At 33.7% G+C, this 19,272-nt stretch overlaps 2 protein-coding genes across 4 annotated transcripts in view; both read left to right on the forward strand.

Annotated features, from left to right (window-relative positions):
• The window catches only part of LOC126973588 (uncharacterized), an 86,714-nt gene extending 71,714 nt beyond the window's left edge, over positions 1–15,000 (forward strand). For 2 of the 3 annotated variants that reach the window (XM_050820911.1, XM_050820912.1), the window contains 5 exons: positions 1,692–1,816; positions 3,996–4,168; positions 5,849–5,913; positions 7,977–8,070; positions 10,067–15,000. In XM_050820911.1, coding sequence (XP_050676868.1) covers positions 1,692–1,816; positions 3,996–4,168; positions 5,849–5,913; positions 7,977–8,070; positions 10,067–10,212 — 603 coding nt within the window. In that variant the 3' untranslated portion in view covers positions 10,213–15,000. The remainder of the gene's footprint in view (positions 1–1,691; positions 1,817–3,995; positions 4,169–5,848; positions 5,914–7,976; positions 8,071–10,066) is intronic. The other variant, XM_050820914.1, reaches the window with a different exon arrangement.
• A 1,061-nt stretch (positions 15,001–16,061) lies between these two features.
• On the forward strand, positions 16,062–17,974 carry LOC126973643 (uncharacterized). Its single transcript, XM_050820989.1, has 2 exons — positions 16,062–16,659; positions 17,763–17,974. Exons 1-2 carry the CDS (start codon positions 16,340–16,342, stop codon positions 17,965–17,967), a joined length of 525 nt encoding a protein of 174 aa, XP_050676946.1. The 5' UTR covers positions 16,062–16,339; the 3' UTR covers positions 17,968–17,974.
• The last annotated feature ends 1,298 nt before the right edge of the window (positions 17,975–19,272 follow it).

The following is a 19,272-nucleotide window of genomic DNA, read 5'->3' on the forward strand; positions in this document are numbered from 1 at the left end:
CGACCCAACCGAGTAGTAGGCATGACAAGTTTATGTTTAATAAAAATGGACAAAAATATCTTGAAATATATAATAATAGAGACATACTCGCAAAACCTCTAAGGTTTATGTGCGAGCGGTAAGTTCGCATTACAATAATTGTTTTAATTACTTAAGACTTAATATAACATATAGTAGTATTATTAAAAATATACATCATAGGTATTCCTGGTTATTATCTTCTAGATAGTATATTTTAGCTTTACTTTGAAATTTTTCTTTTGCAGATATATATCTATTAGATCACTAGGTAATGTATTTAATATCCTTGGTAATACTTAGTTACAGGTTCTTTTACCATATACATTGTTATATTTAGGTAGACAATACTTATTCAGGTAGGCTAGTTTCCTCATATTTTGTTTTCTTTCATAGTTCTTAATATTTATTTTAGAGCGTATCGACATGACATTACAATAGGAAAATAGTTCTTGGTGATCTTATATAAACTGACGGGCGTCCGCGTATATTTCTGGGCTTACATAGTTTATATCTTGATTTAAAAGAGCGGCAATGAGTTTCTTGCTACTTTTTCTCATTAGCTCAACCCTTTACGAAGTAGCGGTAGATTCACTCAGATTTTTTTTTTACATTCATAAGTGTAATTTCCGTGACCTACACGAATTAAGTGATTTTGATTTGATTTGTTTTATACGTCTAGATAGACTGTGAAAGCTGTGAAAACGTCGAAAAAAAAATGATGTTGACAGTTAACCTATATTTTGAGCAATGCACGCACACTAACACAAAGTGACATACAAATCGCGAGTGTAAGACGTAGCTTGTCACGCCCACTAACACTAAGTGACATATAAATCGCGAGTGTAAGACGTAGCTTGTCACGCACACTAACACAAAGTGACATACAAATCGCGAGTGTAAGACGTAGCTTGTCACGCACACTAACACAAAGTGACATACAAATCGCGAGTGTAAGACGTAGCTTGTCACGCACACTAACACAAAGTGACATACAAATCGCGAGTGTAAGACGTAGCTTGTCACGCACACTAACACAAAGTGACATACAAATCGCGAGTGTAAGACGTAGCTTGTCACGCACACTAACACAAAGTGACATACAAATCGCGAGTGTAAGACGTAGCTTGTCACGCACACTAACACAAAGTGACACACAAATCGCGAGTGTAAGACGTAGCTTGTCACGCACACTAACACAAAGTGACACACAAATCGCGAGTGTAAGACGTAGCTTGTCACGCACACTAACACAAAGTGACATACAAATCGCGAGTGTAAGACGTAGCTTGTCACGCCCACTAACACTAAGTGACATACAAATCGCGAGTGTAAGACGTAGCTTGTCACGCACACTAAAATAATAAACCTGATCTGTATTCATCGGTTATCTAGCAGCAAGAGGCTATATAGCCGAATAGTTATTAAACATATTAATTATCTAAGTATCTTGGCATTTTTTAAATTTATAAGTTTTTAAAATTAAAATAATTTTCTCTTGATTTCACCACTTTATTTCTGATTCGATAAGGAATATACCCATAATCTTGCCGGCCTCCTGTGCAAACGAGCCTGCTACTGGTAAAAACTCCGGGCACAGACCTCTCCATTGTCTTATGAGCGACCATGCGAAACCTTACCTTTTTAATAATTATAATTAACTGATGATGCAGGTTATGGACGCCGTCAGACTCAAGGAGCTGGAGATGAAGCAGGCGGCTGAGATCCTGGGGGTGAGCTACGGGACCCTGTATGGCAGATACCGGGACGTCTACGGCTGCATCAATAGACCCTACAGGTATGACGTCATCTGAACATTGCGTCATCAATCTTTTATATCGAATCGGCCCTTGTTCACTACCTTGTTACTATTTCAACAATAATTTGGATAGCATTAGATTGAAAATTACATACACTACTACTATTTGTTATATTTTTAAAGTGATAACCCTCACTTTTAGGACTAATACACAAATAAAATTTTAAAAATAAAATGTTATGAACGATGCGGGACTCGAACTCACGACCTCCTACGTTCTGTGCCGGTGCCTTAACCAACTGAGCTAACCGTTCGAGTGACAGCAAGTTATCAACCGTAAAGTAGATCCTGTAGTGTAGATGAAGCCACAACCTGAGAGTTGAACAAATCGTACAAGATTTTATAACGATACGTCACTCGAACGATTAGCTCAGATGGTTAGAGCCCCGGCACTGAACGCCGGAGTTCATGGGTTCGAATCCCGCATCGTTCATAAAATTTTGTTTTTCAAAATTTATTTGACTACTACTATTGTTGTTTTACTATGCGTATTTTATAATTTTGCAAATTGCGTATGAAAAAAAATTTACGTCTCACACTGCTAACTTCATTTGTAATATATCTAGATTTATTATAATATCACTATAGTGTACCCGTAACATTTCAATATCACTAAAACCAGGCCGTTAAATTTCTTATTACAGGCCGTTAAAGTTCATACTTACGCGTTTCTTGTTAGCAATAGACATAGAAAGAAAGAAATAATATAAACGAAAACAATTCTATATAACGCTCTAGTGCGTAGTCATATCGAATATGGTAGTATTATATGGAATCCCCTATATACGATCCATTCGCAACGCATCGAGAGTATCCAAAGAGCATTCACACGACACCTTGCATACATTAGTACTGGATTCTCTCATAGACACCCGTACCATCAGCGCCTCAGGAAATTTAATATGATTTCATTGCTCGATCGGAGATCTCTTGCCGGAGAAATATTTTTGTACAAACTCTTAAACGGTCAAATACAATGTAGTAACCTCTTGCAGAATATTAACCTTGCTGTCCCATATTTATTCCCAAGGTTCAAAATCAAGAGAATCTTCCAAGTTCCTTCTGTAAAAACCAACCTGGGAGAGTTCAGGCGCCTCTCGCTCGAATTCTTCGAGAGTACAATAAGTTAAACGATACCAATTCAGAACTTGATATATTCGGTGGTGGGCTGGTCAGGTTTAAAGAAAGTGTTGTTAAACACTTAGCTCGTACTCAATCGCATTTGTCAAATAAGTAGTTTTTCTTTTTTTTCGTCTTCATTATTTTCATTATTTTAATAAGTTAAAGTTATAATTTGTACTTTCATTTTTTATTTTTTGTTTTTATTATAGTTTAGATAGTATTAGTTCTATTTTTCAGAAGTATTTAGGGAGTATTTTTTGTAATTTTTTTGTTCACCATAATTGTCGTATACTTTAGAACTACTAATTGTAACATTACATTAAGAAAATTGTATTGTATATGATGTGGTGTGCTTTAATAAATAAAAATAAATAAGAATGATTTACATTATAGGTCTACTGCTACATGACACTTATGAATGTCAAAGACTTTGACTGATTTCGAAAGTTAAATTGTAAGAAATAAAATCGATTGATAATCTATCGTTTTTTTATAATATCACCAGTGAAATTGTAATATCACGGATTTGACAATATACTAACGACATATATCTTAATATATATAAATTACTTGACACGTTGTTTGTCCGCGATGGACACCTAAACTAATGAACGGATATTAATGGGGATTACTTCATGGAGTGCAGTTTGGTCCAACTTGAGAGATAGGATAGTTTTTATTTCAATTTGGGGCCCAAAATTATTTTTATTTTCAACATTTGTTTTGTATGGACAGCTCTTCTACGAGAGAATTTAGTGACGCACGGTTTGACAGTTCCGCTGTGAAACAATTTTATTATAACAACAGGGAGCATTTTTAACGAAATAATTCTTGATGTTATGCAATATTATTGACAAATTCATTAGAACAGTATTCATTTATTAGGTATGTACAGCACAACGTCTGTCGGGTCAGCTAGTATATATATATATCACTAATTTCGTATAATACATAGAGTATTAGTATTAGTGCCCAACGCGGCTAGTGAGGTTTTCACTTTAAAAAAATATATTGTCTATTTTCACAATATTTAAAGTATTGTTTCTAGAACGGTGCCCAACTACTGGCAGGGCGAAGGCCCTTCTGAAGTGCTTGACAAACTGCAACGTGGAGACATGAGCATCGAGAACGCGGCCCTAGCGCTCGGCGTCAACCCTTCCAAGTTGGCCGCCTATGTGGCTGATGGAAGCACGTATCGGCCAGATAAAGGTCAGTAGTACATATTGTTGCGTGCTTATAACTGATAATACTTATGCGTACTTATAACGGTAACAAGTATCGATTCAATAAAGGTTAGTTATGTTATAACTGATAATACTTATGCGTACTTATAACGGTAACAAGTATCGATTCAATAAAGGTTAGTTCTTATAATTTATAATACTTATGCGTACTTATAACGGTAACAAGTATCGATTCAATAAAGGTTAGTTATGTTATAACTGATAATACTTATGCGTACTTATAAAAGTAACAAGCATCGATCTAATAAAGGTTAGTTCTTATAACTGATAATACTTATGCGTACTTATAAAAGTAACAAGTATCGATCTAATAAAGGTTAGTTCTTATAACTGATAATACTTATGCGTACTTATAAAAGTAACAAGTATCGATCCAATAAAGGTTAGTTCTTATAACTGATAATACTTATGCGTACTTATAAAAGTAACAAGTATCGATCCAATAAAGGTTAGTTCTTATAACTGATAATACTTATGCGTACTTATAACGGTAACAAGTATCGATCCAATAAAGGTTAGTTCTTATAACTGATAATACTTATGCGTACTTATAACGGTAACAAGTATCGATCCAATAAAGGTTAGTTATGTTATAACTGATAATACTTATGCGTACTTATAACGGTAACAAGTATCGATCCAATAAAGGTTAGTTCTTATAACTGATAATACTTATGCGTACTTATAACGATAACAATTATCGATCCAATAAAGGTTAGTTATGTTATAACTGATAATACTTATGCGTACTTATAACGATAACAATTATCGATCCAATAAAGGTTAGTTATGTTATAACTGATAATACTTATGCGTACTTATAAAAGTAACAAGTATCGATCTAATAAAGGTTAGTTCTTATAACTGATAATACTTATGCGTACTTATAAAAGTAACAAGTATCGATCTAATAAAGGTTAGTTCTTATAACTGATAATACTTATGCGTACTTATAAAAGTAACAAGTATCGATCTAATAAAGGTTAGTTCTTATAACTGATAATACTTATGCGTACTTATAATGGAATCGTTTCGATAAAGGTTACTGCTTATAGTTGCATGCTTCTGGCGAATTATGCCTATTCGGTACTCATACCGAAAGCACTTATTTTTCCGATAAAGGTTAGTGCTTAGAGATGGGTGCTTATTACGAATAGTGCTTATTCGTTATTATTATTATTATTATTATACCGGAAGCACGTATCTGTCCGATAAACTTGAACCCCCTTATTCATAATGGTCCGCTAACTTTAAACAGCCGCTTAGGAGTGTTTTTTCTCATTCTGACGTAGGTCAATAGAAGAAGACAGAGTGAGAATTAGCAATGCTTTAAGTTAGCAGACTATTATGAATAAGGGGGGAAGTGTTTACAGATAAGTGCTTATAACAAATAATGCTTATGCGTACTGTATACAGGATGCACATTTCGTTCCGACACATTGCAGTGCTTTTGGATGCGTGATTCTAACAGATATTACTTATGCATACTAATAACGGAAGCACAAATGAATTATTTGTCGAATAAAACCGTAAAGGTCAGTAATTTAACCGTGACCTGTCACCCCAAGCAGCGCCATATGTTTGTGAAAGCCCCCGCCCACGACGGCGCCACAAGAAGTTCTGATTTGTATTGTACATTTTACAGATGACGCATTCACTACGGACATGAAAAATCGAGCGAAGACAAAACGTGATTTTACATCATACAAGGTAATAATTAATATTATTGTTTGTTTGTTATTTTTATTGAAGTAGGCGTTACTTTGCGGAAATCCATAATTATTCAAATTATTTGAGTTTTCTTTAGTGTTAATTCCGCCAATATTTGTCTTCAAACAATTCGACACGTGTTTCGCCTCTACAAGCCATTGAAAAACTGACGTTTACGTTAGAGGTGGGGTTAATCGCTAATATTGCTTAACTTGTTAAAATGCTTATACGAAAAAAAATAACATGTTACGCAAAACGCTAATTATTATAACACTGTTAAAAATCACAATTCACAAGTAACTATACAGCGTTATATTTTACTGCTTAGTTAAATTTCACCATTTGTTAATTTAACATTAGCACAACATTTTATTTATGTTAGCAGTTAGTAACTATTAATTACAATATTAAACAATCTACATTTTTTTTGGTATTTATGAATCAGTTACTGGGTGTTAGACAGGTCACTAAACTAGGTACGACGTGTAAAATTTAAATAGGTCACTTCGATCAATGAATTTTCCTTCATACTTAAACAGGCTTAAGACTGATTGATTGAATGACAAACTGTTGCTGCACAAGTTGCAAACAGCACTTGTGTTCTTACTCCTCACAAAATAGTCCCATATAGCAGCAGTACGTCGTCGTTCCGGCATAATAATAAATAAAAGTTTTTCTTACACTAAACCTAGACCTAAATATTATATTTACAGTTATTTTAATATTTTAAAGTTTTTGTACACTGAACACTTATAACTAATACTAATCAACTACTTAGGTTTTAGAAAAAAATAGAGAATTAATTTATTAACCAAAAATATTTCCGAAACAATAATGTTCGACACGTCACCGCTATACAATTTTATGACCAATTGAGTAACACTGAAGTTGAACCGAGAAAAAAACATTCGTTATAATTTCAAATTATTAATATACCTATATGTTTTACCTAATTCATTGAAGACTTGGAAAATTAAATGCTAATTTATCGTGCAAGTGAAAATGATAGCTACTGCTTAAGTCATAAATAGCAAATTTGATCAATATTTCTGAGGTTTAATAACATAAATGCTAATTTTTCTCATTTAAATAAACATAGTCTTTATGTTATTATAAATAAGGCAACAATTTACATTGTATTTTTCTGTCGGCCACCTAGCGTCACTTATGAAAATTAGTTTATTTTGCAATAATAAAAGTTGTGATAATGGCAAATTAGTGTACTAAACTTTTTTAGATGGCGTTGAAACATAGTCTACCCATCTATGTTCACTTTTAAAATAAATAGTCTTAGATTATACGTCATCTAGTGTCACTTTCAGAAACTATTTCGTATTTTCATATCGAACACAGTGATTGAATCTATCGAGTATAATACGACACCGTAATGGTTTTCGATAGATGGCGCTGATCACAGATCATTAATTAATAATTAGGTACCCGAGTCCTGACTTTAAAAATTAACTATGAAGTTAAATATAGTATTTTAGAGTATTTATTAATAACATTGTTAATGTTATTTTCTGGTTAACAGTTAATATTAATTGTTATAACTTTTAGCACACACCACTAGTTTGCGTCATTCCTTTTTTTTTATTTTTGGTTTCTTCGTCCATTATTAATTGTCAAAGCCATCTCTGCAAGATTTTTTCAAAATTGTCCTTTCTAAAAACGTAGAATAGCACGATTAATAAATCATTTTAATGATTTTTGCTTCGTTAGGCTAAAGAAGTATAACTTCTTGCGTTTTGTTCCGTTCCAAAAGAAACGAGTTTTTATTTGGGTTACTAGTAGTTATTGTTTCAGACAAGTGTGTCGAAGAAAGACTGAATAAAAATTTGAGATTAAATTTTTACCTTAAAATGATTATTTTAAAAGCATTGTTTAAATTTATCGACACACTCATCATTATCGTCATCAATAATTATAATTAGGTCACAGCACTGTCGTATTCCTGAACTCTGCATTCAACTCGTGCGTTATCTGCCTCCATCCCGTGCTAAAGAGCTGGTCCGTCCAGATTGTATCAAGGTCCTGCACCTCATAAAGCTATTTTACTTCAGGGTAAGAGAATCTTGCCAGTGATGGATGAGGATTTCACTCCGACGGCTCCGCGGGAGAAGTCACCGTTCACATCACCGCCGCAGCCGACGCAAAGTAAGTTGTAACAATAAACCAGCCACCATTAACATATCCCATACGAATAAATACACAAAAAATATTAAAAAATCACAAATTCATCACTTTTACTACACGCGCACATTATCTCTGGACCTCGCTTCGCTCCCTTCCCCTATCACCCCCTCGTGCCTGTTGCATCAATACGGCTTGCAGTTTGTATGCCGTTAGATACATGTCGTTATATTTTTGTGTTATCACTGCTTTGTTTTTGAAGTTTTCATTGTTACGTTTTGACTTGTGTTGTTAATAGTTATGTAGTTTCAGTTGTTCTGTGTAGCTATAAAAGTTCTATCAGAAAATGTGAAGTGATGTGACACCATCGACGTCAGGTCAAGAGAGAGATAATGTAACCGGGCAGTACTACAGTACTAGTAGTTAAAATGGCCATCCATCTCGCATTCTTAATATACCTACACAACATTATTATTAAAATTACAAAAATAACTGGTTTATCAATTACTAAAATTAAAAAAGGCAATGTTGTAAATGTTATTCCCATGAAAACAACAAATCATTGACAAATTTCGTTAAATTCACAATGTTATTTATAAATCGCTATATCCTCGCCCCGCCCTACTCATACCACGCTACCGGTCGGAACCTACATTGATACATTTTCACGAATAATTAAATATCATGTTCATAATTTAAGGGCAGGGTTTTTAAATTTTTAATACTTAATAAGTCTGTTATTTTCCAGTACAAAAAACTGATTACACTTATATCCTACTAATATTATAAATGTGAAAGTTTGTATGTCTGGATGTATGTTTGAACTTCTTTAACGCAAAATGTACTGAATAGATTTTGATGAAACTTTACAATAATATAGCTTACACACCAGAATAACAAATAGGCTATAATTTATAAAACTGTCGTGTGAATTATACAAAATATAAAAGAAGTGTGATTGTTACTAATGAATACAACTAGCGCCATCTCTTATCAACTAGCAAGCAAAAGATCAATACAATTTATATGGCAAAACAACGTTTGCCGGGTCAGCTAGTTATATATACTATCGTACAGAAGAGCTGATAGCCCGATAATCCGTGACCAATCTGTGCGTTAGTGGTTAAAAATTCAATATACTAAATAGCTAAATGTCAAGCGTGGCTTACTGTTTACGACTCGTCAATCAAAATCGGTTACATTAACAATAGTTCCGCTTTCCTATTAGCCTTGCTGTATCTCTGTTAGAGATGGTCTTTCTCTCCCACGCTTTGTTTGTCTATTCGCTAGTGTATTGTATTGTAGTGTGTTCCTCGTTTGCTTACGAGTGAAACAACCAATCTTTACTATGTAGCACTACTCCCGGACAGTCCCGTTTTCACCATTTCACCGCGTTCTTCTTGAACGCGATTGAGAAGACTTTTCACTTTGAACTAAGCTTACGACTGTAAACGTGTTTATCGATTCAAATCTTATTTCACAAATTATGGCCTAAACGCGTTTAAATGCTTAACGTCGAATTTTGGACGTTCAACATATTTGATTGCGTTCAAAAGCTGTCACTAATAGAAACATTGATATTAACAATTATTTTGGTTTTATTTATTTAGAGCATTGGTAACAAGACCATCAGCTCAAACCAAAATACAATAAAAGAAGATTTTAAATCATTTTTAAATCTCGACTACAAGAAAAGCCCCCGTTAGGTTTATGGGCATAAAAATTCTTTATGTAGGTTAGACCTCCATTTTATCCAACTGTGCTGTGCATTGTTCATAATTGTCATTGACATGTATTTGATAATATATTGTGTATGACATGTAAACTCAGTTTACGTCAACACGCTCAAAAGGTATTTGTGAAATCGCTTGTGTGTTTAATAAACCGTGTGTGTAAAACTGAGTTTTATTAAACTCAGTTTAAAGTGTCATTGGTGAAATCGGCGCTAACAATACAATACTTTTTGATAATTAAAACCTAGTGCTTTAGTGATGAATCATTTGATTTATAATTGTTTTAGGCAGTTCGTGGCCAGCAATACGTGTGGCGAGTATAGAGTCGCTGCGAGGAACAGACACGACGCCTTCCCCGTCGCAACTGATGAAGACCCGACCCGACCTGACCATCGTTGCCGCGAAACGTGACAAGTCCGACACCGACACGTGATAACTGTCAACTGCGGTACGGCCATTTTCTACTCACGCTTTTTTAGGACAAGACCCCTGTCCATACAGCCACAGCCTATGTATATAAAAATACTTTTAATATTTTTTTTCAAACGAAAAACAATTTTATTTTGGATTTCAGTTTTATATGTTTCTAATGAAATTAATTACATGGTCGCTCCAAAACAGCTAAACCCTCGTTGTCTTAACTCTTAACAAACAATAATCAACAATTTAACAATAAAGGGTTTTTATATGATACGATGCTTACTTATTTAATTTATTGGTTATTAAGACCGCATTTGGTGTATGAAATTGTGAATTGGCTGAATGGCTGCGACCGAAGCTTGACGAATATAACTGTTTTTTTTTTTGTATCACTACGACTTCAATTAAAATAGGGTAAAGCATGCTAATTAGGTAGGTTCCATTTTTTATTTTATTTTTTATTGTATAATATCGGTATATAGATATTTTCTATAATGAATTTCGGTTGAATCTATATAATTCAATGTAAGATAGGTTAAATGTATTGTATGGGAGCCAATATGGCGTCTGTAGGTTACGATGTATATAAAATAACTGACCAATTAAGTAACAGTTAGGCGTGTTAAAACTAAATGAATTAATTCACGGTATGTATGAACAAATTAAAGATTTTCATTATTGTACATTATTATGTAAGAAATCTCATATTTTCATTATACATCTTGATAACTCAAATGGCAACGTCCGCAAATTGTTGCTATCGGAAAAATATATGGGCGGTAAAATTAATATATCGTATGTTCTTCATGTCATATTGATAAAATAATGGGTGCTTATGTACTCATGTAAGAAATCATAGTTCTTTGGCAATGCAGAACATATAAATAATATGACTAATTACTTGTCCCCGGAGATATCACGACAACGCAAATTGTCTTGTAAAACTATGTATTTTGAACGATGCGGGTCTCGAACCCACAACCTCTCGCGTTCCGTGCGAGTGCTCTGCCAACTGATATAACCGTTCGAGTGACGGATCGTCATAAAATCTTGTATGCTTTGTTCAACTCTCGAGCACTGGTACGGAACGCGAGAGGTCGTGGGTTCAAGTCCCGCATCGTTCATAAAATTTTGTTTTCTCTCCCTTTGAATTTTTCTTTTACTTGATCCATTTGAGGATAATGGGAGCTGTAGTATTATCCATTCGCCGTACTTGATTTCAGCACCCAATTTCATATAATATCGACGTTATTATTTGAGTTGTGAGTAAGTTACGGTTTTAAGTTTGGACCATATATATAATATTCAAATAGTCCGAAGAAGCTATTGTGGAAATTATTCGGTAAGTGTTTATATGTGCTTTTGAGTGACTTTTATATCGATTATATTGTGTGTAAGAAAAAGTTGCAATATCATATCTCAATGTTAGAGGTGTCGTATTTATACTATCTTTGCATAAATCTTTCAGAAAAATATACTGATACCACGGACTAGTAAAAAAGAAGGACTCCGCGCCGTGATATTAGCAAGTGAAGCACTTTTATGGTGTATTATTATGAGTACGGTTACCAGTATCACAATTTTTTCTCCCATAATAAGTAATTTAAGACGATACGACATGGGTACCTTCAAAAAAAGCGCGTACACCTTCCTTAAAGGCCGGCAACGCTCCTGTGATTCCTCTGGTGTTGCAAGAGATTGTGGGCGGCGGTGATCACTTAACAACAGGTGACCCGTACGCTCGTTTGTCCTCCTATTCCATAAAAAAAAGACCAATATTAATTTGAACTCCGATTTTTTTAAATTGTGATAGATTGTTTTACACTTTTTCACAACGCACGGCGGCATTTTTAACTGTTCTGTCACAGACGATGGCAAATCACATAATGGGGCCGATCGGCTTGTATTAGTGTAAGTGTGTACGTGGGGCTATGTATTTACACGTTAACCGGCTTGTTTTGGTGCTTCACTGTTATGTAAGGTGACACGAAGTCCTCCTTTTTTTTAAATATATATTTAGTTTTATAATAACGTGCGTATTTTTTTTAATCTTGCTTTTTATTTGTTTTTGGAGGCGAAAATACTAGGTGCCTCTAATATAGGGATAGTCTATTTTAAAAATAAGTTTTATTTTTAATCGTTTCGTAAATTTTATTGTTAGACATTTTTAGTGTTACACGAGTTCTGTTTACATTTGTACATAGATTTATTTACTCATTTGTCAAATCATGTCAAACGACTGATGTATAGGCGAATAGATCGATATAGGTTTTTGCAAGATGTAATATAAAAATACTATAAAATTTATCTATATATGGCATGCTATCGTATAAATATAATGTGTTAAGATTCTTGACAGTTGACGTAAAGAATGAAGCTGCCTTGCGTCAATAATCAAATTGACAGCTGTCAGAACTGCAAGTGTATTGATATTTTCGAATGTAGTTTTTATTTAGGTTAGTTTAAATGCTTTTTCTTTTAAATATGTAAAGGCATAACGTGTAATGGAGAATAAGGCATATGTGGAGTTATGTTAGCGTCTATGTTTCTTCTTTATTTTGTGTCAGAAAACAATAATAACCTTTACGACATGTAGGGTAAGAGTAGAAAAGCGTGAGCGACGTGAATCTGCTTACTATTAAAGTATTTGTAAACAGTACAGATGGGCGATTTATTGAAAAAAAAAAAAACATACAACTCTGTTTCCACTCACGCCGCAGGCTGACACTCGGCATGTTTTCCTTATTTATAATTTATTTAGTTATTAATATATCAATTGAACTATGTATTTACATTATTATATTGTAAATTATATTTAATTAAGGTGTTGATTTAAATAATAAATTTTGCAAGCGCTATATAAAAAAATCAAGAACGGGACGTCAGAGGAAGATGTATATGAAATGAATTAAATTAGAGATCTATGAAATTTCAGATTAGGGTTCTTTATTAGTTTGAATTTTTTATATATTTTTTTTAATTATTATTTATTGATAATGGCTTTGTATTCGATGGCCTATAGTAAAAAAAAGTGTATTGTAACAAACATTATAATGAGCACTTATAGAATAAGGCATATACATAATTATATTTTTTCTGATAAGTGGCCGTTATTGGGTAAGTTTACCCTTGGCATTTCCATACAGATTGGTAAGAAATATACAAAGTATTATTTAAATATGTTAAGAACGTTTATAAATTGACCGGCTATCTCCGATACCTAGATATATACTCAAAATGATAGAGTAAGAGTTTTTTTTTTAATTTAGTTAGTGTAGACAACGTTCGTCGTTATACAGCCGAGCCTATCACATAGCCAATCTATTAGCAGATATTTTTGTAATGTAACCTGCGTGGATGCAATTATTTGTGTAAGTATTTTTTTTTAATCACTATCTCGATTTTTATTTTCCATTTGTGAAAAATCCATCTGACTAACTATACTTCCCACCCCATTCGTGAGCGTCAGAATGACAGCATATATTTTAGGTTCTCTTTATATGTATATAATATATATAATTTTTACTATAATAATTATTATTGCATTTTTATCGCGTTCTTCATTTTTTAATGCATATTGTATACAGGGTCGCATTTAAATCACTATAAATGCAATCCATATTTATTTTATTATTATATAAACTAATAATAAAATTAATATCTATTAGAAATTATGAACGGCGCAAATAAAACTCGCTTACATTTGAGACGGACCACAACAAGACAACTCAGATCGGCTCGATTCTTTGAAGAGGCTTTTGATTCCCTTCGAAATATATGCATCTTATATCGCATATAGCGCGAGAATTATTCAGTTGTTGTCAAAATGCGAAACAATAAAATCATTACAAAATATTGGCGCCCTTGTACAATAATTGTGGTCTGGGGAGTGGAAGTGTAATTACAGGCAAATGATACATTTTCAGCTTACAGTATCTGATCGACACTGGCTCGGTGCAATAAAATGGCCGTCATAGTTACCACGTCCTTGGTACATCGTTTTGCCACGACTAAGATATGGTGGGCCGCTTACTTCTTCCAACATATATTTAAAAAAAAAGGCGGGCAGCCAGTTAATGACACAAGTCTAGTCCAGAGCTTTTTTATAGTGTTTTACATGTAACGCTGTATAATATATGTATGGTTTTTGCTATCTGTCATTATTTTTCGTTTTTTTTTTTTTTTTTTTTTTTTTTTTAAGAACTGTGTCGTGCCTCTGTCATCCGACGCTCATTGTTATGTATAACATTGTCCAACTTCAATTGGATGTCTCGTACCAAATTAAAAATGTAATTTATTTAATATTTTTATTGTTATTACTCATAGGTTAATTAAATTGTTAAGTGGTGCGTTTACACTGGCGGTATGGCGCGAAACCTTTTTTACATCGAAAATTTGATAATTAAACAGATTTATTATTATTGAGGTTTCAAATCGACAAAATGATATTAAATAATTACCAGTCTGGACTTATTTCAATGATTTAATTATCCTTAAAGACAATTAAACACTAGTGTCATTTCAATTTCAAAGTATAAGAGATTATTAGTTCAATTTTTTTTAACAATAACAAGCCGTGCTGTCCAGTGCAAACGAACCTGTCGCAATTATTATTGTTAATATTAAACTCAACTTTACGTTTAGATTATCTTTATAAAGTGACAGGGGGCGGGAAACTAAATGACAATTGACAGATTGGAACTGTCACTAACGTCACAGCTCTCGCCATTTTGTCGCTTGTGTTAACAAATTATAATGTCCTTAGAGAAATTAAAGATTAAAAGAATATCATATTTATAAATTTTGTTTTATTTATATATATATATATCCCAAAAGGAGTTGAAAAAAGAAATGAAGTTATTAAGGAAAATAGTTAAAAAAATATTTATTCAAAGCTAATCTACAACACAAACTGAGCGAACGCTAGAATCTAATAAATTTTCAAATTTGGAAAATTTTATTATACTTGCCAGTATTTTTAATACATTAATTGAATACATATAAAACGTATTATCTCTGAGTCAATTTTTTTCAAATGTTAGAGTGGCTCACAGTCAATCCTTGAATCTCAAGGGGCCGCCGCTGAAGTGGAATATCGTCTTGCTCAGACGTGACTTGAGCAATACTATATTTATTGTTTCGAAGTGTTATAAGCACCTTTACTAACAAATCTGATGGTGATAATATCAGAGATGCACTTGCGGGTAGATTTATAAAAGATTTCATCACATCTGTTTTCAAATAATATTCATTATTATTACACTATTCGGACTAATTCACTATTAAATCAAAAAGGATATATTTATAGAGAATGTTGAAATAAATACGCCAGTAAATTTCTGCCCATGGGCAATGGCAAGCAAAGAATTTTTTTTTCATACAAATAATTGACCAAGTCGCAGTCAAAGGGTGGTCCGTTGGGGTCAGTCTTGACGAGTACGGACGATATCGGAATATTTCTACAATATGTAAGTTCTGTAGAGATAAGACAGTTTCATTGTGGACCAACAATGGTGAACATCGGTTTTTGAGTCGGGACTGTCTCAGTGCAACTTCCGCCATCAAAGTTGATTAAAATAAGCATCTCCGGTTTTTGCTTGGCCTAATCTGAGGAAGCCGAATGGATTATACCAGTGAATATCACTTGCTGCGTATTTTTATCCTTGTATTGCGATGTTCAATTGCGATTAATAACTTTTCACCACAAGTCACAATTTACCACAAACTCCGATTTTGTGCCGGTACAACATATTCTATTATTATATTAGGCAAGTTTCAATGTCTATTGTCTTTGTGTATGTCAAGTTAATTTTAATGGCCACTCCTTTTTCTATATTTTTTATTTAACATTTTAACCCGTGTCGTTAATTCCTTGGTAATTTGTAATACGAATTAACTTCTATCATCGCATTCAATTCATCATTATTTATCGAAATTGCTCGTCTTCATCGGGTTTCATTCTTCATGCATTAGCCGCACCCTCTGCTAACATGTGCTTGAACAACTGGAATCCGTGGCCGTAAAACATGGTAGTAAATTTTGGTATTGATTGCAATCGAAAAACCGCGGGAAATCATTATTTATTATTTTTATTATCAGCTGATCGTGTATAGAAAGGATATATAACCTATATTTCAAGAATGAGAAACGTAGAAATAAAAGCAAAAGTGCTTAACTATGAGAAAATATGTAATTTAGCGGAACAACTGAGCGGTGCTCCGTACAAACTAATTAAACAAGATGACACTTTTTACAAAGTTAATAATGGAAGATTGAAATTACGGTTCTACGAGGATAAATCGGCTACTTTGGTGCGTTATGACAGAAACGACGAAGGTGGACCCAAAATGTCTAACTACGAATTACTGGAGTTCTCTTCAAATGAGCATGATAAATCAGAATTGTTGAATTCCATGTTGACAAAATGTTTGGGTATAGGCGGTCGAGTTGTTAAAGAGCGGTACGTATAAACAATATGAGTCGTAAAAAAACTTTAATATTGTGAGACAGTTTACGTAGCAGATACACAACACTAAAATGACAAGATGGTCATGGTGCTACTTAAAGTACAATAATAGAAGACTTTAACTGTGCTATATAAATATATTATATCATACAGTTTTTCATAATCCATCTGCTCCTGCTGCACCTAATGAATTACAAGTACTGTAAGCCTTTTGTGATAAACAATTGATGAAGATACCTTACCAATAATTATCTATAAAACACACTTGAATGTCCACTGAATGAAGCTCCATGTTTACTGGTTTACTTTGGTTTTTAGAGAAAATATTAGAATTAAATTGTATTAAAGTATTTCAGAAATTTACATATAATTGGCTAATGGATGCTGTAATCATAGAGAGAATTTTATTGCTGTCTATTTGTCCCATTTATTTATAAGGAACATCATAATATTTTGAACAAATACTGATACACATGACTATTATAGAAGCACACATGACATCACTCAGTGTGGTTATTAAAATATAAACCCTTAACTAAAAAAAATCAAATAACTGTTAATTATTATAAGATCAATTTTGGGACTGTATGATGAGAAGATCTTATATTTAAACATATTTTCTGAGTGATATAAAGGCCTGTTCTTACACCTTCAATGTTCTTGTATATGCTGCCTAGTCCAAACAAATCCTTCCCACTACCACATAAATTTCTTATGCTATTTTGTAAATTGGTATCCTGCATTTATAGTCCTCTCACCATATGTCCTGCCCAATTCCATTTCAGTTCGTTTATTAATGCAAGGCATGGCAAGAAATTCCTCACAAAGCATATAGTTGTGGACTACCAGACCTCCAAATGATGTGGGTGGAATTTCGCATTTTGAAGAACCAAACAATTCCTCCGAGCTCTCTATACACAACACAAAATAATTGAGGTGATTGGAGATTACTTGATTATTGATTATTTGAGCCAATTTTTGTTCTGGTATATTGGATCACATGCGCATTTGCTCCCACAGAAATATTTATAAAGTCTTTCACTGGCTATAAATGTTGATTTGAAAAATGTTTTATTTACAATTATTTTTTCCTCTAGCAAACTCTTCATGGTCGGTCAAACACGTATCCACATAGATAGAGTTGAAGGACTAGGAGAATTTATGGAGTTGGAAGTTGTGCTCCGAGAAGATCAGACTCTGGAGGAAGGTCAGAGTATAGCCAACGAATTGCAGACTAAGTTACAAGTGTCAAACGAGGACTTAATTGAGTGTGCTTATGTTGATTTATTAAATAAAGTTTAGTTTTTTATTCTTGCATTTATTTTATCAGTGCCGGAGTTTATTTTTTTTTTAAATCACAATAAGGGACAAGACTGCAGGATGTTCAGCTGATGGTAATTGCTGCCCATTACAATGCAGTGTCACTCAGGATTCTTGAAAACCCAGACATAAGATGTTAAGTTTCCTTTGCCCAGTGATTTCACTAGCTATGGTGCCCTTCTGACCGGAACACAATAATGTGTACACAGCACTGCTTCACGGCAGAAACACGGCGCCGTTGTGGTACCCATAATCTAGCCGGCATCAGGTGCAAAGGAGCTTCCCACTGGTAAAGTATAACACTCACGATAGTCAAAGAAAATACTTAAGCTAGTATATTGTCATACAATATACGAAACCTACGAAATATAAGAAAAATTATATATTTTATAATTATGCATTTATACAATGGTACATATCATATTGAGTGCTAGGTTGTGAATTACAATGACTAATAACTTGCAGTGGCATACAATATAATAAATATAAATTATTTATTAAGGTTCGGATAAAAGTTAAAAATGGCACCACTATTCGAGTGCCATTGTATGCATGGTACACCATGCATACGCGATGTCAGACGTTTACGCGGGTCTGTGCGATAGTTTAAATGTGAAATTTATGGCTTTTATCTTGCATGGAATACAGTGAAATTTTGTTATTAGGTACTACACTAGTTGTTTGCAGCAAATGCCATTGAACTTTTTTTTTATGGAAGATGAAGGCAAACGAGCGACCTTGCATTGACCTACATTATCTTGCATCACCAGTGTACGCGCTTATTTGAAGGTACCCATGTCGTATCGTCCCGGAAACACCACATAAGGAAGTTCATTCCATAGCATACGTGCAAGAATGTTCCTTGAAGACCGCACTGTGTTGGACCGCCACACATCCAGATGGTGGGTTGAAAACGTAATTTGTGGCGTGTCATGCGAATGTGGAATTTCGGTGGCTGGAATCAGGTCAAACAGCTCTTCGGAACACTCCTCGTGATAGATGCGATAGAAGACACACAATGAAGCGACATCTCTACGCAACACCAAATGATCTAGCTGTTCATGAGTTCGACCTGATACAGAGATGACAGCAATACTCCATATGTGACCAGACATGCACTTTGTAGAGCGCTAGAATCTGGGTTGGCATGAATATATTCAAAATTGCCTTTATTTTCAATGCCTTTCAATTCTCTTACTTTCCAACCCTCAGTAATTTTAGACTTAGGTATTGATAAGTTATCTATAGAAGCAAATAAAACTTTTTCTCATATTTTTACTCAGATTT

Source organism: Leptidea sinapis, chromosome 29, assembly GCF_905404315.1.
Source record: "Leptidea sinapis chromosome 29, ilLepSina1.1, whole genome shotgun sequence".
NCBI classification, from domain to species: domain Eukaryota; kingdom Metazoa; phylum Arthropoda; class Insecta; order Lepidoptera; family Pieridae; genus Leptidea; species Leptidea sinapis.

Excerpts from the sequence above, each read along its gene's own strand:
- LOC126973643 (XM_050820989.1), top strand. The coding sequence starts at position 16,340 with ATGAGAAACGTAGAAATAAAAGCAAAAGTGCTTAACTATGAGAAAATA. Across the intron at positions 16,660-17,762 it reads GGTCGAGTTGTTAAAGAGCG|CAAACTCTTCATGGTCGGTC; the intron begins GTACGTATAAAC and ends TTTTTCCTCTAG.